Source organism: Eretmochelys imbricata, chromosome 4, assembly GCF_965152235.1.
Source record: "Eretmochelys imbricata isolate rEreImb1 chromosome 4, rEreImb1.hap1, whole genome shotgun sequence".
NCBI lineage: Eukaryota > Metazoa > Chordata > Testudines > Cheloniidae > Eretmochelys > Eretmochelys imbricata.
In genome coordinates this window covers 132236895-132258469 of record NC_135575.1, presented here as the reverse complement: position 1 = coordinate 132258469, position 21575 = coordinate 132236895, and the positions used below count along the sequence as shown (strand labels likewise).

The window sequence follows — 21575 nt, the reverse complement described above, 5'->3', positions numbered from 1 at the left end:
CCAGGCCTACAGCAAGGAGATTTCCTAGTTTTAGCCAGTTAGCTGTTTGGCTGGTGTAAACTTGTCAAGGAGAATAAAGCAAGCATAAAACAACCCCCTGTTTACAGTGACAGGAAAAGTAAAGTGAGATCCAGCTCTTGCAGGAGGAGAGAATTTAAACAATGCAAGAGGTGGTTTCATGTCATTTCATCAGTTGCCCTTTCTCTTTGATCTGCGCTTAAGAAATTGGAACATCACGGATCATATGGTCATTAGAGAAGTGTGCCACTGACTTTATTCCACCTTGAAGTCTGAAGTGTTTGCCTTTCCCTAGAAGTCTCCTCCTACTTCCTTCTCAGTGTAAATCCACCCTCTGGATTCCTTTAGCAGAATCAATTCCTCCATATTGCAGAATAGGAACCATTTGCATTTCTGAGCAGTAACCTTCTCTGAGTTTGGAACAATTTATTGCAAGAAAGTTCAGGCTGCTTCTTTACTATTTGAATTTCAGTAGAGCATCGAGGCTCCTACTTCAGAGCATCATTGCATTTGGTGTGGTACAAACACATACTAAGAACCAGCTCCTGCCCTGAAGAACTTACACTCTGAATAGACAAGATGGGTAAAGGAAATTTAGAGATGGGGAACTGAGGCACTGAGAGAGCATGTGACTTGCCCCAGGTCACACAGAAAGTCTGTGACAAGATCAGGTTTGAGCCCAGCTTTCCTGAATCCCAGCTCTGTGCCTGAGCCGCATCTCTGTCCTTCCTGGAGCACTGCCTGTTTACACCAATGAAGAATTTGGCATAGGAATAAGTACCGGGGAAGCAAAACAGCATATTGGTTCAACGTGGGGAATGTGTGTCCTTTAAAAGCAGAGTCCTCGTCCCCTGTCAGATTTTAGAGGGGGTGTGTGCAGAAAAATTGCCAAACCTGTCTGGCCATGTCAATAAAACCAACTCTTTTCATTTCTTTGAATTTAGAAAGGTGCTTCCATGCTGTTACATTGAGCTCTAGTTTGTTGATACCTTCAGCAAGTATTAACAAGAAGTAACGTCATGGGGAAGTGAGACCCGTATCTCAGGTTACCCTAGAAATTGATGAAGGCTTCAGAAAGGATTACAGGCCCAGGTCCCTCCTAAGTACAGGGATGCCATTACAGCTAAATCAAAGGTAACCATGGGGCTTGGCAGGTAACTGTCAACATCTAAGGGAAGGAGCAGGCCCGTGAAGGAGTTCTGTGTCAGGATTAAATTCGGCCAGCTTTATTTTTATTTCAGGTGAAGGGGTCAGGCAGAAAAGCTATCCCTAGTGACCTTTATTTACAGTTAGCGGGGGACAGCTGATGAAGCATTTAGAGGAAGAAGGATGAGGCAGTTGCTCCTGAGTCAGATCATCCCGATGACAGACTGAGGATGTCGAACTGACATAAAAGCTAGGAAGGTACACTGACTCTGGAGCCTTTTATGAATGAAATGTAGGGTTAAACCCTGGTCCTAATAAAGTCAGACAGTGGCAAAACTCCCACTGATTTCAATAGGGACAGGACTTCACCTGTAATCTTTACAGGTGCAACTCTTTGTACTGTTAATAGAGGAATCAGCCCCAACCTGCACGAAGTAAAAGTATATTACCTTTCTACTCTCTGCAGCTTCTTTAAAGCTCCTATATTGATAATACTTAGCCCTTATGGAGCAGTTTCCACCTGTAGCTCTCCAGGCAATTTACAGAGGAAGTTACTAGAATTATTCCCACTTTATAGCTGGAAAAACTGAGGCATGGTACAGTGACGTGACTTGCTCAAAGTCAGATAGGAAGTCAATGGCAGAGGCAGGACAGGACAGTCAGATCTCCTGACCGGTACTCTGTTGCTTTATCTACTGCATCTGCTATCCGGCTGCAACCCTTCTCCCAACAGGACACAAAAGTAACTTGCACACTATAGAAACAGATGTTGCATGTTCTCCCAACCCATTTAGGTCTAGCCTGTTAAATGCCCACCTATGAAATCTGACACTTTAAGATTTTGCTATTTTTTGAAGTTATAAAAGAGTTACCCAGGGTAACCTCTGGGGGAACACAAGTGTGTCTGTTCTACAACATCACAATTTAAAGCTGATCTCCATTGGAAGGGGCCAAGGGGAAATACTGGATTTGTGGCCTAGTGGCTTGAGGACTGGACTGGGACTCAGGAGAGTTGGGCTTTTTACCTGGCTCTGACCTAGCCTGTTGGGTAATCTTAGGCAAGTCATTTTATGTCTATGTGCCTCAGTTTCCCCATCTGTAAAATAGGGATAATGATACTGACCTCCTTTGTAAAGCTCTTTGAGATCTATGGATGAAAAGTGCTATACAAGAGGTAGGTATTATTAATTATATTATTATTAATTATTATTATTATTATTATTATTAATTGCTTCTTTTTTAGGTAAGATGTAAAAGGGACCTGAAAGGACTTTTTCCCACCTCCAAACACACATGTTTTTTCTGCTTATTTTTTTTAACATTAGAAATTCAGGTATTTTCTGCCCTATTTTTTGCTGGAAGACTCTATGGGCAATTAGACAACTGATAGAACTATGATATTGAATATACCATAATGCAAGTAAAACCTGATTAGTTGAGATGACAAGTGATTTTATTTTTGTATTCAAAGGTTTAAAACGCCCTGACTTTTGCGACTATTTCATTCATACACCTGAGAATTATTTGAGAGAAAAGAGGTTTCTGTTAAAGATGCAACACCACTGTCTCCTACCGTGAGGGTTTGAGAAAAAACCCTATCCATATCTGAGCCCCCTGTGGCTGAATTCATTCCACCACCTTGTTCTCTCACGAGTCCCCCTGCAAAACTAGGGAAGAGCAGACTAGACATTCCTAATACATCCAGGTGAAAAACAAGAAGAAAACCCCCTAACTTGCTATGCTCACTTTATAAATCATAAAGAAACAAACAAGAAAAAAACACACCCTCCTTTTTTACTTCTTTGCAGGAAAGTTTTAAGGACGATTGAGCAGTTGATTTCACTCTCCATGATGCTGATGGGAATTTGGAGTAACTCAGCTGAAGTCAGTGGTTCTAACCAATTTGAGGCAAAGTCAACTGAAAAAACACCTTTCCAGACAGCAACAGAGTCAGGCTGAAGCCCGTGAAAACAGATAGGCTTTGCCAGGTGCCCTGAAGAGCAACCTGGTGCCTGCTGTGAGGTCCCGAGCATCCTCAGATCCCACTGAGCACTTCACAAGGAAGACAGATACAAAATAAAAGTCCTGCTGCCTTTGCCTCCCTGATGCGGGAAATCCTCACACATCCCTAGAACAGCAAGCCCTTCTGAAAACCTTGCAAGGAGCCAGATGTATAAGGGTTAACCAGCAGTGACTGAAATTGAAGAGACAGTCCTGGATCATATGCACTTATTATGTGTCAGGCAATATGCTTTATCTCCTGCTAATCTCCTCATCTGCAGATATGCTCACTTCAGACCGGAGTCAGATTATCATTGATGATGGGGTGCTATGGACTACTGGCTGCAAGGGATGGAGGCGAGACTCTGGAGAATACTTTAATTATGCCATGAACTGTGGTCCAGTAAACTGAAAGGCCATTGTTTAATCTACTAGAAATCATCTATTTGAACAGGTAAAGGGATTAAAGTTTAGATCCACCCTCTCCCCGAACAGTGTGCTTTTCCAGTTGCTAATGAATGAAACAGCATTGAATGAAACAGAAAACCCAGAGAGAAGGATCTGAGGAATCAACATCACTTCTTGGGAAATTCACATTGGTTGTTCCCCTTTGATGCTGTTTAATCATCTCCATCTCACTCACCTTCCCAGAGCACAGCATAAATCATCTTGTTCCCCCTCCCTTCCCACCTTTGATTTTTAGAGCTTCAGTCCAAGGATTTCAGAATAGGTAATGTGAATTCTTGACTCCACCAAAACCAGTTTACTTCCACGGGGGGGTGGGGAGGAGATTATCTCACACCTGCCTAATGCCAGGTATTCTGCAATTTCCTCTGAAGCATCTGGAGTTGGCGAGTATCAGAGACAGTGTACTGGATTAAATGGACCACGAGTCAGCTTCATTATGACAGCTTCTATGTTGCTGAATTCAGAATGGTTTGATCTCTCAGGCCCTGATCCTCCAGCCCTCTCTCAGGCAAGACTCCCATGATCAAAGCTTGACAATTAATTATTATATTATTATTTATTATTTGTATTATCGTGGTGCCTGGGAGCCCCAGTCATGGACCAGGAGCCCATTGTGTTAGGTGCTGTACAAATACAGGACTAAAAGTCCTTTTGTCTTATCTGTTTGTAGTTGTTGGTTTTTAGTATGCATTAAAATTTGCCTGTAGCCATGCAAGGGACCAGTCAAAGTCAGATGCCTACTCAATATGGTCTCCAACTAACAATCTAACAAAATTGTACTGCAGACCTCAGGGATGGTTAAAGTGGTTGCCTACCTTGAGGAGTGCCTTTAGTCTATCTGTCTACTGTATCTAACTACTTATACTGAGATATGGTAGACCTTAGACCCAATTAATCTGAGCATTTCTGAGGTGAGATCCTTAGTTCAGGTTCCAGTGCATTCTTTTGAATTATGTGTGTCAGAATTTTGGGAGGTGTCTTAATTACTGCGCAAACGTTAATGGGTGCTATTGGGTGCTCAGTGCATTTGAAAACCAGGCCATTTATTTCTATATGGATTTCTGAGCACATCACTTAGGGCTCCAGTTTTTTAAGCATAGCCCACTAGTCAAGGATCTTTGGGTATTAAAAACATGGGGCTTTCCTGAGACATCCTGGAGCTTTTAAAAGAGTTCAGCACCCATAACCGGAGCCAGAGTTTCAGAAGAGCTCAGTTCCCAAATCGGTGCTCAGAATTGCAAAGAGCTCCATACCGCGGAGACTGAAAACCTGGCCAGAAGGGAGGGTCACGATGGGAGCGGCTGGGAGCGGAGCTCTTTTGACAGTCTGGTGCCAATTGTATATATTCAGCACTTGAAAATCTGTCCCTTAGTTATTAATTATTATTATTATTTATTTCTATTACTGTAGTGCCTAGGCACACTTGTCATGGACCTGTTGCTGTACGAACACAGAACAAACCGTTCCTGCCCCAGAGAGCTTACAATCTAAGTATAAGACAAGAGACAACAGATGAATCCAGACAGACAGGGGAGAACAATGAGGCAATATTGGTCAGCATGATGGACAGTGGCCTCAGCATCCCAGCAGCCCAACCATTGTCAAGATGTTTGTAGCCACCCCAGCAAAGGGGAGTATTAAGGAGGGTTTTGCATAGGGTGACCAGACAGCAAGTGTGAAAAATTGGGACGGGGGGTGGAGGCTAATAGGACTCTACACAAGACCAAGCCCCAAATATCAGGACTGTCCCTATAAAATCGGGCCATCTGGTCACCCTGGTTTTGCAAGAGGACAATGTGTTCATTTTGGAGATATTTACGGGGAGCTTCTCCCCAGTGTGATGTAAAGTTCAGCAGTGTGATGCTTATATGTCAGGGCTACCAGCCCCAAATGCATGGAGGTATTTAAAACACCATAGTCTATATTGTCACCCCTGCTTATGGTAGTGGAGGAGACCTAACATGCACTGACTTCCCCCTTTGAATATGGATAGGGGCAGTACCATTTCCACAGCATTGTCTCTTACTCAGACCTTGCACAAGTACTCCATGCAGGAGGAGCCTGGTGGAGTGCTGGGGACAGCAGGACAGTTCCCTGCCAATGTGGCGTTGACCCCCGCTATACCTGTTCCAGGATTTGTGAAAGCTTTAAAATGGCCTTTTTGGTAAATAGATTTTTATCAGTAAATTAAATGTAGTAACTTGAATTCAAATCCAGGAACCCCCAAAGAATCAGGCCCAAGGGTATCCCAAGTGTATACTCCAGGACAGCAATTGCCCCTCTTGGCCTGCTCCCAGGAATGAAGCGTGCAGGACTGAGCCCTTTTAACTTAAACCACAAAGGCTGTTATGATAGCTTTGCTAGAAAGGACAGAACAAAATCCTTCCCATCCCTGAGCTACCAGCTCCATTTAAAATTCCACATGGTGCTTCCAAAAGAGAGGAATTATCACAACGCTAACAGTAGCTTGGTTTGATCTTGATCATCAGTTTCCAGACTTGATTGGGAGAGAGAAAGCCCCCTGCTTAACATCCCTCGCAGGAAAGGAGGCTTCGCGTACAGTGTTAGCCACATGCAATTAGCAGCTGGACTTTATTATTGTTACCAAACAAAATGAAGTGGGATTATGTTTATGGGCTCAGCGGTGGGGATTCTTTATATGAATCTGCTTAAGCCAGAAGCGACAGTTTTTTGAGAGCTGCAGGAAGGAATGCAGAGATCTGAGTGCTTCTGGAAACTTGTTTCCAAACATTTGGAGTGTGTGCTTAATCAATCCTCAAACAGCTGACTTCCTTGTGTTTCCTTACAACAGAATCTCTCCCCCCCCACCCCCTTGCTAACTCCCCTGACTCTCCAGGCTTCTCTTCCAGCTTGCTAAAATCTGTTCCAAACTGTAAAGCCATTCAGATCTATCCTGAAAAACCCAATTTTTCTGTGACACTTGCAACTGCTTACCCATGTCAGCTTCTGCTGCCATCACCTGGTTTATATTTAGTCCCACTTTATGTATAGGGCACATTTATTGGTTGTTTATAAAGGATTGATCAGTGGTTAACCATTTATTAAAACATCTATTAATAGCTGGTTGTTAGGCTCCAATTCAGGAAGGTACTTAAGCATATGCCCAACTTGCAGCATGGGAGCAGTCCCATTGACTTAAAGGTAAGTCAGAGAGAGAAGGCTAGTGGTTCTGTTCTCTCTGTGTGTGTTTTGGGGGACACTGAAGAAGTTTATACAAGCCTGAGATGTATTATTAGTATTATTTGTATTGTAGAAAGCATCTAGGGTCCCCAGTCATGGAAGAGCACCCCTTTGTGCTAAGTGCTATACAAACACAGAACAAAATGATGGTCCCTACCCGGAAGACCTTGCAATCTAAGAACTGTAACATATGATTGGGAGGCAAAGTTAAGTGATCACAGAGGACTAGGACTAATAGATACTGGGCGGAAGGGAAATGCTCAATTTCTCCTTAGGTAAAGGGTAAAAACGTTTTCAACACAGACACACACGTACACGGTGCCTTCCCACATTCATGCCAATAAACCTTTGAGACCACACTATCAGATATTCTCTCTATTACCTATATACAGAACATACCAAAGGGGGCATGAAAAACAACTCCCTAGAGCAGATTAATGGGAACTTGGGCCCTGATCCAGAACAGCACATAAGCACATACTTAACTTAAAGCATGGGAATAGTCCCATACTCATGTGTTTAAAGTTTAACTTGGGACCCAAATGTATGGCCCTATTATCCCCGCCTGCTGATTTTCCTGCAGCAAGAGGGGAGAGAAAACAATACTGTGCTCGGTTATTCTTGCATGGTGGGATCTGTTCCCAACTGTCCTGTCCAGGGAGCAGCAGAAGGGTGAGAGCTGCATGCAAAAGATTCCCCCCCGCCCTCCCGATATGTGGATCATGAGGGGACCCCATCAGGCCATTGTTGGCTTGCCTCTGTAGCCCCTGGGGAAGAAAGGAGGCTTATATCCACCAACCACAGCCAAAAGGAACCAAAATGCGACTGTGAAGTAATAAAGTGACATGCACAGTCATGGGTGATGGGATTTGCTTACTGCCAGTTTTTGTCAGTGTAGAGCCAGATCCAACTCCCACTGAAGTCAATGGTGTCTGACTCAGACCCCGAGGCTCTGAACCTGCAGTGTGATCCATGAAGCCAATAAGCCTCCCTGTGCAGTAGTCCACCCCAGTGCACCACATACAGGACTGAGAGGTCAGATCCCAATCCTGCAAACATGTACTCACATGCTTAACTTTAGTTGTGTAAGGTATGTCTACACTGCAATTAAAAACCCTTGGCTGGCGCATGTCAGCTGACTCAGCTCAGGCAAAGGGGCTGTTTAATTGCGCTCTAGATGTTCAGGGTTGGGCTGTAGCCCAAGCTCCAGGACCCTGCAAGGTGGGAGGGTCCCAGAGCTCAGGGTTCAGCCTGAGCCAAACGTCTACATTGTACTTAAACAGCTCCTTTGCCTGAGCCCAAGTCAGCTGGCACAAGCCAACCATGGGTTTGTAATTGCAGTGTAGACATACCCCCAGTGTCCTCAATGCACTATTCACATATGTAAAATTAAGCATGCATCCAAATGTCTGGAGGGAAGGTCCTTAGATCATAAGCCCTTTGAAGCCGAGACATTGTCTTCCTACTAGTCAATACAGCACCTAGCAAGCAGTGTAATATGAACTACAAACAAGAAAAAAAAATACAGTGCCAAAAAATGAATGATGCCATCAATACAATACAATAATAATACCTAGCTCTTATATCACACTTTTCATCTGTAGATCTCAAAGCACTTTACAAAGGTCAATAGCATTATCCCCATTTTACAGAGGGGGAAACTGAGGCACCAAACAGTGAAGTGACTTGTGCAAAGTCACCCAGCTGGCCAATAGCAGAGCCAAAGGTGAAACCCAGGTCTCCTGAGTCTCAGTCCAGTGCTCTAACCACTATTTATCAAGGCCTCCATAACACAATTACTAATATTTAATGAGACTCCTCATGGGATAAATGTCATAAAAATGCTTTGGTGCAACACAGTGGCTTGTGGGTACTTTTAAAACCTTAACTCTGTATCTACTTGCTTTTGTTAATTTTATTCACACTTGTTTGGGCATGTTTTCGTGGGCTATAACCCACTTCATCAAACCTTTATTCAGACTGTTATGTTGAAGATGTTTTTATTTTTGTATTTCAATACCTCACCTACCTCATTCCTTCATATATTTCTATGGTATGAACTTCTCTCAGGACAGTCTTAAAAATAGAAAGAATAAGGATGCTAACAAATGGGGATGAAAATTCTGGATCCTTTAATTTTTTATTCTAGATAAGGATTTGTTTTGGCAAAAATTAAAAGCAGTAATATCTTTATCATGTGGTGACAATCTACCTATATAATATACTAATTTAGTACATTCTATCCTAAAGCTATAACAAGAGCAGATAAAATAAAAGTATTTTCAAGTCCACACACTATAAAGATTTCAATCACTTCCACTATCTGTATGGAAAATAGGTGTTTAATTTAGGTGACATAAAAGCAATTTCATAATGTTATAAAGCTTTTTATTTGTTTTCCATTTCATATTGTTTAGTTAAACAAGGATGATTTTAAAAACTCATATTCTTTGCTAGATCTAAATCGGCACTAATTTTTAGCCCAGGTCCTTTGATCCAGAAATTAACTAAGGAGAACTTAAAAGAGAAATGGGCCATCTTGATTATCACTACAAAAGTTTTTTCCTCCTGCTGATAATAGCTCGTCTTAACTAATTAGCCTCTTACAGTTTGTATGGCAACTTCCAACTTCTCTGTATGTGTATATATATATATCTTCTTACTATATCTTCCATTCTATGCATCCGATGAAGTTGGCTGTAGCCCATGAAAGCTTATGCTCTAATAAATGTGTTCGTCTCAAGTACTCCTGTTCTTTTTACATTCCTTTCAGGAGACTATCCTTTCTCAGTCCTAGGTTGCAATAGCCGGGATATTCCTGTAGGTGGCTCTGCAATTTCCCAAATAAAACAAGACCCCGAAGCAGAATTTGTAAAGCGATGTAATGATTTTCTTCCTAGCGGGATGATCACAGACTTTTTGAACTAACGGATAAACACAGATTCGCTGTAATTTTACAGGCTACATCTATCAACTGAGATCTTCAAACACAGAAGGAACTTCCTTTTAAAATCCAGCCTCTTCTTGTTCATCAGACGTCCCTATTATGCCAGGATTGAGCCAGAAACTTGTCTGAATTTTTTTTTAAAATAATTTCCCTATCGTCTACTTCAACTTTTAATTTGTCAGTTTCTAGCACAATAGTTGTGGGGCTGTTATAAATAACGAACGTTGAAGAAGAGTAAGAGTCAGACTCAGACAATGCAAACCATGAAACAAGTCATCGCATTTCGGTTGAGGCTTGGACTAAAAAAATAAATGTTAGCAGCAAATTCTTTTCCGCAAGGAAAAATGCACAACACAGGGCACAATGAGAAAAGGAAACACAGGGCTCCTATTTCACGACAGCTACCGGGAAGAATATTATGTTCAAAAAGGGTTTTAAACAAATCGATAACTCTGCTGGAGTTGTTACGTTCCCTGTTCGATACACTGTGAATAACAATTTGGGGATTTGCGCCAGCACCGCCAAGCGTGTCTGACACTTTGCCTTAATGTTTATAGAAATACTTTATCGAATGTATTTTATGCAAAAGACAAAGCAAAGACATTTTATGACAGATTTATTTGGGGATTTTTTCCCCCTCCTAGATGTCAATTTAGTCTCTAACTGTGCAGCCCTAATCGCTGTGTAGAGCGCGCAATCGATTGATGTCAGTGTTTTTACACATTTTATCAACAGCAAACGTGATTAAATAATAATAATTAGGCTTTAGAAAACGATTTACATCTTGAAAGCGATTAACAGAGATGATCTACATTTGTCTAAGCAACCTGCTATCGATTGTATTCGTTTGTATCATCGTATGAAAATGAAAGCATTTTATCCTAAAGAGTAGGATTTCTCTGGGTTCATTTCCCTGCTGCTTTCCTGTTTACAAACCTGTATACCCAGGCGTGTCCTTACATCCAGAGAAGCTTTGATTTTAATCGAAGATCGCTTCGAAAACAAAACGTCGCAAAGACAAATATTTGGCCTCCATAGTAGCCAAAATTAAACTTGTATTTGGTCATCACTTGTGTATGTCTAAGGAAAACTTGCAAGGCGTTTCCTCTTGCAACGTTTCAGAGTAGCAGCCGTGTTAGTCTGTATCCGCAAAAAGAAAAGGAGGATTTGTGGCACCTTAGAGACTAACCAATTTAGTCTCTAAGGTGCCACAATTCCTCCTGTTCTTTTTCCTCCTGAAATGTACGTGAAAGCAGAGCAGTTTCGTTTCTTTCATTTCAGGTAATTTCTTACCCAAAGTTACTTAAGTGTGATCTACCCCTGTTAAATTACACAAAATATGCAAGTTAGCCACATGCTGCTTTCAAATTCCAGTCCGTTGCTGGATTTTAATAGGGTTGCACATAATTTAGCGCAGAATTTGGAACCCCGATTATTCCACGTTGTTATTCGTTTAATCCATTTTTAAATGAGATCCATTATTTGATGTTAACAAATCTGCTTTGTTTATGTACGAAGCTTAGGGGTCTTCTTCGAACAGCCTTTAAAGTATTTTTATTATTTTATGGGGGTTATTTTAGAAACGATACACAGATATCAGTGAATAAATATGCACACGGTATGTACGAGTGAGCAGACAAGAGGGCATTTTCTTGCATGGAAAGGGAGTTAAAATATAACAAATTTGATCTTCACGTGGGGATTTTTTTACAATTATTATAATTATGATTTTTAAAGAGCTGAGTGCCCGTCTCACAGTTGAAGATACAGTTGGTGTGACCTTGGAAATTCCCGAAGCCGGGGCGGCTTTCAAATAAACGCCACGTTCATTTTAAAGTTTTTAAAGTTAGTTTAAAGTGGGATTTTTCTTTTTTTGGCGGATGCAAATATCTGAAACGATCCTCTTTCCTTGGCGATTCCCAAAGAGAGGGAGAAAAACAAAACCTCGACCTTTTTCAAAATGAATAAAATAGTAGGATCTTTTTCAAGTATCCTAAACTTTGCACAAAAAATAAAATAAAATAAAAACGAATGGATTTCTCCCGCATACACCTAACTAGAACCGGGTTAAAAATCGATTTCGATGGCGTTTTTTTCGTTCGCGCGCATGGGAGCAGCTCCCAACTCTCTTAATCCGGGAGCTGGGGAAGTCTGAAGCCCACAATCACAGGCCTGATCCAAACCCGGGGAAGCCAGCGGGGGAACTCGTGTCGACTCGTACCGGGGGCTTTGGCTCGGGCTCTCAGTGCTGCGCCTCCCGGAGGCGCAGTGGGTTGCCGCGGCAGCAGTGCCCAAGTCCCTTGCACGGAGCTGGGACGGGGCGGGGGCGGGGATGTGACCGGCGACAGGCTCAACACCACTTCTGTCCCGGCTCGCTCGCATCATCCCGGCAGGGCGGGCTGAGCGATGGTCCCCAGAGCGGAGGGCCGGTCGGGAGAACTCCAGTATCCCCGGACCGGCTTCTCTTCCTCCTCCAGCCTCCCCCCGCCCCCCAAACTCCCGTCTGGCCTGCAAGTGGCAGACAGCTCGGAGCGGGAGGGGGGCAGGAGACAGACAGACAGACATCGCCTCCCGGTGGGGAGGGGGCAGGAGACAGACAGACAGACAGACAGACATCGCCTCCCGGTGGGGAGGGGGGCAGGAGACAGACAGACAGACAGGTCGCCTTCCAGTGGGGAGGGGGGCAGGAGACAGAATGAAAGACATCGCCTCCCGGTGGGGAGGGGGGCAGGAGACAGACAGACAGACAGACAGACATCGCCTCCCGGTGGGGAGGGGGCCAGGAGACAGACAGACAGACAGGTCGCCTCCCGGTGGGGAGGGGGGCAGGAGACAGACAGACAGACAGACAGGTCGCCTCCCGGTGGGGAGGGGGGCAGGAGACAGACAGACAGACAGGTCGCCTCCCGGTGGGGAGGAGCTGCCTTCTTTCTTTCTTTCTTTCTTTCTTTCTTGGGGGGGGGGGAATCTACCCAGCCCCGCGTGGCCTGCCTCCCGCCCGCCCCCGGAAGGGACCCTCCCACTGGCTGCGGCGAGGAACGCGGCCCCTGCCCGCCCAGCCCTGGCCCCGGGCGGGGAGGCTGGGCAGAGATTAAGGCGCTATAAGGAGCTTGTCGGCACGGAGGGAGGGGGCAGCGCAGCCGGCCGCCCCGCATGGCCCGGGACCATGAGCGCCGGTGACTTGCAGCCCAGCTCCCCCGCCAGCCCGCAGCCCCGCCGGGCCCGGGAGGCGCCCGAGATGGCCGTGTACTGCGGCGAGACCTTCAGCGTGTACCCGCCGCCCGGCGCCGCCTCGGGGCAGCGCCCGGCCGCCTACGCCCTGGGCGACTACGGGGCGCCGGCCAACGCCGGCTACCTGTGGGGCGTGAGCGGCCCGGCCCCGTACCTGCAGGGCGCCCCCGGGCCGGCCGCCCCCTTCCTGCCGCCCGCCTCCTACGGCTGCTCGCGGGGCGGCCAGCTGGGGGGCGCCCCCGCCGCGCCCGGCTCGCCCTCGCCCGCGGCGGCCGAGCTGAGCTGGCTGAGCCTGGCCGGGCAGGAGGAGCTGCTGCGCCTGGTGCGGCCGCCCTACTCCTACTCGGCGCTGATCGCCATGGCCATCCAGAGCGCGCCCGGCCGCAAGCTCACGCTGAGCCACATCTACCAGTACGTGGCCGAGAACTTCCCCTTCTACAAGCGCAGCAAGGCCGGCTGGCAGAACAGCATCCGCCACAACCTCAGCCTCAACGACTGCTTCCGCAAGGTGCCCCGCGACGAGGACGACCCGGGTGAGCGCCGGGGAGTGGGAGGTTGAGCGGACCTGGGGGGGTGGGGGTCCCCAGGGAGTGGGGGCGGGGGCGAGTGGGACCGGGGAGGGGGTGCCCGGGGCCTGGGATTAGAGGCACTGGGGTCCCAGGGGGCTGGAGAAGAGTGGGGCTGGGGTGGTGCCCGGGAGCAGAGGGATGGGGTGCCCAGGAGGCTGGTGGCAGAGGGGGGTGTTGGATGGAGGGGTGCCCAGGAGGCAGAGGGGTGTTGGATGGAGGGGTGCCCACAAGCCCGGTGGCAGAGGGGGATGTTGGATGGAGGGGTGCCCAGGAGGCAGAGGGGGATGTTGGATGGAGGGGTGCCCAGAAGCCCGGTGGCAGAGGGGGGTGTTGGATGTGGGGGTGCCCAGGAGGCAGGGGGGTGTTGGATGGAGGGGTGCCCACAAGCCCGGTGGCAGAGGGGGGTGTTGGATGGAGGGGTGCCCAGGAGGCAGGGGGGTGTTGGATGGGGGGGTGCCCAGAAGCCCGGTGGCAGAGGGGGGTGTTGGATGTGGGGGTGCCCACAAGCCCGGTGGCAGAGGGCGGGTGTTGGATGGAGGGGTGCCCAGGAGGCAGGGGGGTGTTGGATGCAGGGGTGCCCACAAGCCCGGTGGCAGAGGGATAGGGGATACCCAGGATGCTGGGGGCGGGGAGGTTAAACGGACCGAGGGGCTGGGGTGGGGAGAGGAACCCAGGGGACCCGAGGGGAGCTCCATACAGGACAGGACCCCCCGCTGCCGTGCAAGCAGCTCTGCGGTCAGGCCCAGCCCGGCCAGCCCCGAGCGGAGAGGGGACCCGACCAAGAAGCAGCACCCGCCCCTTGCACGGCTCTGTACCGGGCCCCCGCCGGGACACCGGAGGGGTAGGGCAGGGAGCCGGTGGGACGCGGACGCCAGGAGCCCCTGCGCTGGAACACCCGCGAGCGGCCCCCGGCCGGCTCGGAGCTGGGGACCCCGGGAGCGGTGCGAGCCCCGCGCCGATCCCAGGGAAGCTTGGCCAGGGAGACAGGACCCCGGGATGTGGATCCTGGTCGGTCCCACTGAGCCAGCCTGGGCGGGGGAGCCGCGCGGGGCAAGGGGCGCCTGCACCCAGGGTACGGGCAGGGACCGGCAGGTGGGGCGGGCCGGGCAGAGCTCCGTGCAGGCGGGGGGCTGCAGAGAGGGGGTGCGATGGACAGTGTAAGCCGGGGTGCCGGACGGCCTCCACCGCGGCTGCTTCGCCCAGCTGGGGACACTCTCTACTGTCACCTGGGCCGGAGGGGCACCGAGGGGCAGATCCTGTGATGGGGGCCGGGGGTGGGATATTGGCCCAAAAAGGGAGCAGCTGGATCCAGGGCCCCAGGTTCACTTCCTAGCAGGGCAGGGCCCTTCCGGGGGTGGATGCCCATGATGAGGTGCCAGCCCTCTAGGGCAAGGGGTGGGGCTCTTAGCGCCGAGTCTATGTGACCCAGCCCCAGGATGTACCTCCAGTCTGCTCTCTGGGTGTGGGGGGTATTTTAGAGATGCAGGGTCCCGCCTACCCTGCAGGATGGTGTGGCTCAGACATGTGCATTGGGTGCAGAGGCCCTCGTGTGTGGTGGTGGTGGTGGGGGGGTGCATTAGTGATGTAGCCAGGTGGAGTGGGGGATGCATGTCCTGCTCAGGGAAAGGGTTTAATGCCAGTGCAGATTCTGCACACGGGCCCCCTTGGTGCAAAGGGATTCAGGACCTTCCTTGCACAGAAATCTGTGGCATGGTGTGTGCATGACTGTGCCCAGGCAGCAAGGGGGCCGCCAGGGGTGTGCTGTATTTATGTGTATGCACCCCAATCCCCCTGGCACATGTGCAGCCCTGAAAAGGATCCCACCAGTAGACGCTCCCTCCCCCGTAATCTGCCCTGAACCACAACATGGGCGAGATGGCCCCGCACATGCCCAGCATTGCTAATGTACCCCTCTATTTCATCCTACCCCAGCTGAGCTGTATCAGGATGAAAGAGTAAGTGCAGGCATACACTGCAATGCAGGTCTCCCTGGGATTAGGGTGCCAACGGGTGAGTGTGGGTTACGCATCCCTCTGTGCCTGATCCACAGAGGAGATGGGGCTATTACAGCCCCAGCCAGCTTAAGATGGAGCAATTTGTGCTTTTAGCGCTTGGGGTCCCCTGTTCAATCCGTGGTGCATTGGCCAAGATGGTGGCCATCACGCACACTTAAATGACAAGGGTGTAGTACGGGAAGCGTTAGAAGTTCTGTCTGCAGGGCCCTTTTACTCCATTTGGGGAGGGGCTGTAGGCTCCAAGGGGCGGTTCTGATCCTGCGAAGTGGCTGCAAGATTGATTCCGGGTGCGTGGTCTGTCGGGCAGATTCTGAATTCCTGTACCTAAGTCAGTTAAATTGTACCAGTGCGAGAGGAGAATCCGCTCTGGTCAGCAAGTCTGGAGTGGGTGTTTGGTGGGTGCAGATTGTGCAAATGTGGGGGGGAGACAGGGGTAGAAGGAGGGTGCAGATCCTGCTCAGAGGGTGCAGGGCATCTGTTGGAGGAGTTCCCTGTCTGACTCTTTCTCCGTCCCCTTCAGGGAAGGGGAACTACTGGACCTTAGACCCAAACTGTGAGAAGATGTTTGACAACGGGAATTTCCGGCGCAAGCGCAAGCGGCGCTCCGAGCCTAACACCCCCACCGTGGTGTCCTCCGGCGGGGCGCTGAAGGCTGAGGAAGGGCGTCCCATCCCGGCGGCTGCAGGCAAGCCCTGTGGAAACAGCCCCTCCCCCGAGCTGGAACTATCACCTGCCAGGGACCATCCGAAAAGCTCCTCTTCTCCAGGCATCATCTCAGCCACCCCTGGCTGCCTGAGCACCTTCTTCAGCGGCATGAGCTCACTGAGCAGTGGAGGGAGCCGCCTGGCGCACCATCGGAACTTCCCTGCTGGGCAGATGAGCGGTGGCACCTTCACCGCCCCCTCCAGCGGCTCCTCCCAGGACCTGCTCCCACCAGACCAGCTACAGCGAGTTCCGGGGCCCACTGCTGCCTATTACAGCTCCTTCCACCCCAGCAGCAGCAGCAGCAGCAGCCAGGGCGCCCAGTACAACCATTACTACAACTTCACAGTCAACAGCCTCATCTACGCCCGGGATGGCACTGAGGTGTAGGGCATGGAATGCAACTCAAGGGAACCAGACAGGGAGGTTCATTCAGCAAGAAGGAAGACCACATGCTTTTGCAAACTGCATCTGAAGCAGGACACTTGCAGTATGTTTTATGTTTTCCCAGGAAGAAAAACTTACAATCTATTAAATATATGCGTACACACAGAGTGTGGAGTATTTCTCTTACTCATCCCTGCAAAATCACTGATCCACACAGGATGCCTGTTTGCCACTAAATGCTGCAAATGCGAACCAGAACTCGATTAGTGACTTCAGAGGTTTTTTATCTGGAATGTAGAGTTAAAAAAATAACTGCAAAGAGAAAACAGCAAGGACCAAATATAGACATATAGCAGGGGAGTATTGACTGTTGGTCATTTATTTGTGAACCTCTGTTTACAAGTGCTTTGGTCTTGGAAGAGAAAAAAAATGAAGAGATTTCTAATGAAGTGCCTTGTAAAAATCCCTGTGTCAGTGATTGCCTGTTTAGGTAATTGTTTTAGGCCTCGATCCTGCCGTGTACAATGCTCGGGCAGATTCTGTGCCCACACAGAACCCCTTTAGATACAGAGCAGCTCCATGCAGGTTCGTCAGTCTGCCTGTGCTTTGTATATTGAAGAATCAGGGCTTTATTTTGTAAAATAATCATTTTACTTAAGCTTAGTACCAAAGACACACAATCTAGCCATCCAGCTTTTAGCAAGAGAATAAACACAGTGAATATTTTTATACATATTTGTATGTAATGTACTACTCTGTAAATACATTTCTGTGGGATTTTATATTTGTAAATTATGCTCTGGAGTTGTACTTATTTATAATGTGTTTGAAATTTGGGGAAGTTTATTTTGCCCATCCTTTCCCCCACCCCCACCCCCATTCCCTCCCCCCCTTTTTTTTTTTTTTAATTGTAGTGTATGAATGAAACTTTTCAAACTGAACAATATTTTGGGGAATAAAATATTTACAGTTAGATTTTTGCTTGTTTGTTCATCAACAGATTTTATTTTATTTTACTTTTTTAAATGGTTAGGGACACTGGTTGGGACAAAAGATACAGGGACTCATTAACACTTTCTCTGTGCCAAGAAAACAATGTTGCTTTCAGCCCAAAGGAGAAGTGTGTGGTTTGATTTACAACCTCCTGATGGGTAATTGTGAAAGGTGGACTGAAGCTTTTGCTGGTTTTAGACAGTAAATTGCTCATTTTCAGCTTTGGTTGGTTAATATATAGTAATTGCTTGCAAAGTTAATTGGAGCAGGGCTGACCCATGTCGAGCTGTTGTTTACAATGCAGTGGAAGTAGGATCAAGCCCATGCAGCCAAATTCAGACCCTGGAGTAACTGGAGTCAAAGGAGTTACACCCATTTAAGGTTCTTCAGCAGAGTAATCCAGTGAAGGTCAGTGGGCCAAAATGTGCTCTTATACATTGGTTTAAATCTGGAGAAACCCCATTAACTTCAGTGAAGTTTCTTCTGATTTACAGTTGTGAAAGAATCAGTCCCATAGTACATAATATCCGTGATGTAAAAAATCCTCACATTTCTGAGGTTTACATCAGTTGTTGGCAGGGATTTGATGTAATCAGCCAGCTGGTATAAATGCTTTTTAAAGGCATGTAACATATACAGTAAAAACAAAAGAAAAGCACAAAACTGAAACGGTAGTACAATTGCAGTACTGTATTTAACAACAAATCACATGCATCCAACTTATTAGAATGCCACACAAGCAGGTAACATTTGTCTCTAAAACCCAAAACAATATTTCATCCAATGCAATCCAGCACCTATAGGGACAACCTTGCACTGTGATAACCATGCACTGTACCAGTGCAAGACCGATCTAGAGCCTGATACTACTCCCCTCACTTAGGGCCTGATCCAAAATGCATTGAAGCCATGGAAAAACTGTTGACTTCAATAGGCATTGGATCAGGCTCGTAGGCATAGCTCAAGAATACTGTGTCTGCACAAGCCTTTTTCCTCTAAAGTCTCTTACCCCTGCTAACAGTGGTTCAGCTCCATTTGTGGAAGCTGGGGGTGGAGAACTGGTGTAGATGGCTCCATGTGGCTGTCAACATTTTAACCCTCATGCTCAGAGCAGATCCACACAAAATGGTGCTTAAAATGCAATCAGTCCCCTGAAGGTGCAGGCTCAGGAGGCCTGGCTTGGTCCTAGTTTGTGAAATGCTGAACACCCTCATTTGTCATTTAGGGCTCAGTGGCTTCCAAGGGACAGATTCTGTGGGAGACAGTGAGAATTTGGGGTCTGCTGTCAGCAGGGCATAGAAGGTGGTGCTGGCTTTGGTGTTTCCCTGCTTAATGCTTCTTCCTCCCCAAGAAAGAGACATAGGATTCACCCTCAACAATCTCAGCTACCCAATAGAGGCATGTGAGTTTCACAAGCGGTATCTTGAAATTAAGTCCTTTCAACATTTGTTTCTAAATATCCCAAGAGAATGTGGACCCTGTATTTTTAAAAAATGCATGAAGAGAAGAAAAACGTGATCAAATGATCAAAAAGTGCAAGCGCATTTCTTTGGCAAACATATGGGCCTTCAGAAAGGCCCACCCATCATTTGCTACATGCAGCGTAGTTGTAGCTGTGTTGATCCCAGTAAATTAGGGAGACAAGGTGGGTGAGGTGATATCTTTTATTGGACCAACTTCTGTTGGTAAGAGAGACCAGCTTTGGGAGCATACAGCTTCTAAGGACTGGGAAAGGTACTCCCAGCATTGCAGCTAAAATGCAAGGTTGCTTTGTGTAGCTGGAAAGCTGGTCTCTCTCATCAACAGAAATTGATCCAATAAAAGATATTATCTCACCCACCTTGTCTCCCTAACAGGCCTGTGCTCACAGTTCTGATTAATTCTCATCAGATATCCCCCAGAGAAGAGGCCATGGGCCTGATTTACCAGAGGGAATAATCAGACTCTTTGTACAAGAATAAGCTGATCCCATAGGCTTGATTCTGATTTCACACCAGTTTAACTCCACTGACTTCAGTTGAGTTATTTGAAATTTGCACTGCTGTCACTTGGAGCGTAATCAGGCATTTTTGTGTAGGGAATCTTTGTTTTCATTTGGTAGAGGGCCACAATGAAAGAAAGATTCCTCTGTGTTTGGAAAAATCGCCTTTCTTGAGTAGTTTGAGAATCTCAGTAGGAGCAAGCTTCCAGAACTCACTTAATTCTTTATTTTATTATTATTGGGGGATGGGTGAGGAGAATGAAGGAAAGTAATCAAATTACTGTATTAGTGGTTGCATCATCAGGACCAGGGACATCACTGAAATTCCTTTGTTTCATCGACTTGTGAAGTTAAATTTAAATAAGGCTCATTCTTGTGAGTCAGGGCTGTAGGACTGGGTCCACAATGTAGAGCTTTATTAAGATCCTGATCCTGCAGTCTTTACTCAGTGAAACTCCCAGTGGCACCTTTGAAACATGAATGCACCCTGTTAGTACGGGCCTGACCTTGCAATGTACCAAAGGCCCCAGTGAAGTCAGCGAGGTATGACTGTGACCCAAACCTTGCTGGGTCAGGGCATATAGTTACATTGCTCATCTCTGCAATCCTTACAAGTCAATGGAACAATTCTCATGAGCAAGGGTTTCAGGATTGGGCTGTTAATAGGCTCAAATATTCTACCCACATTTACAATTTTTCCCCTCTTGGTGTTGAGGTTAAATCCTGCTCCCCTCCTGCGGAGTGGATGGAAGCCCTTGCCTGAGGTAGGTAAGCACGGGCTTTGCCCCCAGCCTGAGTATGTGAATATAAATGCTTGGGTGTTCGTGATAAAACAACCTGCCAAAGGGGCCCCTTGATACTAGCATTCCAACTAATAGACACCTCGTCTGTGCTGAGGGGAGTTGAGTGAATGAGTCTTAATGGCAGCCTTGAGCTTTTCCTTTTGTTATTAAAAATGACTCCTCATTTAAAACCATTTAGCAACACCCAAGTCATGGGAGAATGAGGGCGGCAGGATTGGGCTTAATGAAAGACACTCAAAAAAACAACAGGGCTATTGTCATGGGCCGCCTTCATTTAAAATGAGCTCCCCAGGAGCAAGGGGGAAAAGGACAACAGGGACAAAAGACAATGAGTCCCACCCCTGAATCCCTCTGCCTCTCCTGCAGCCCCAAGAAGCCAGCAAGGCCTGTCTTTTTGGCCTGTGTTTGTACAATACCTAGCGCAGTGGGGTTCTGGTCCGTGACTGGGGCTTCGGCACTACGATAATACAAATAATAGGTAATAATACTAACCCAATGTGACCAGCAGATCAGCACAACAGTAGTCCTGCTCCCAGTCTGGGTATGTCTACACTGGAGTTTAGATGAGCATTCTGAGGCCAGATCCTGAGCCTATTGAAGTCAATGGGAAAGGCCCAAACTGACTTCTGTTGGAGCAGAATCAAGCCCCTGGACTCCACTCCTCTCCACCAAAGCCAGGCAAAGCCCCTGAAGTCGGTTAGTACTTCACTGAGCTAGCTAGTAATTTATTTTTATTTCTGAACTTTCTGGAAGTTGGGGTGAAGTGGAAGTCACAAAAACTCTTGCATTTGCAGACTCAGCTAAATAGTACATCTGATATTTGTGCTACTAATTGATTGTTTCTTTTATGGTAGCTACACCAGGGCTCCATTTTGCCTGGCACTATATGCATGTATAATAAATAAATATACTTCCTGCCCTAAGGAGCTTACAGTCTAAACACATGGCGAGAGGCAATGTTGGGTGCTGTAGTGTAGATGGCCATAAAAATGCTGGCAACTCCCATCTGCAGGTCCGTTCTGAGCCTCCCAGTGTTTCTAGCATGGATGAAGGGAAACCAACATGAGCAAATCTTTAGAAAATGTCCCTAGTGGGGATAAGGCCTGAATATCT

At 47.4% G+C, this 21575-nt stretch overlaps 1 protein-coding gene across 1 annotated transcript; it reads left to right on the top strand.

Moving 5' to 3' along the window:
* The first annotated feature begins 12947 nt into the window (after window positions 1-12947).
* FOXI3 (forkhead box I3) lies at window positions 12948-16688 on the top strand. Its single transcript, XM_077814688.1, has 2 exons — window positions 12948-13545; window positions 16117-16688. Exons 1-2 carry the CDS (start codon window positions 12948-12950, stop codon window positions 16686-16688), a joined length of 1170 nt encoding a protein of 389 aa, XP_077670814.1.
* The last annotated feature ends 4887 nt before the right edge of the window (window positions 16689-21575 follow it).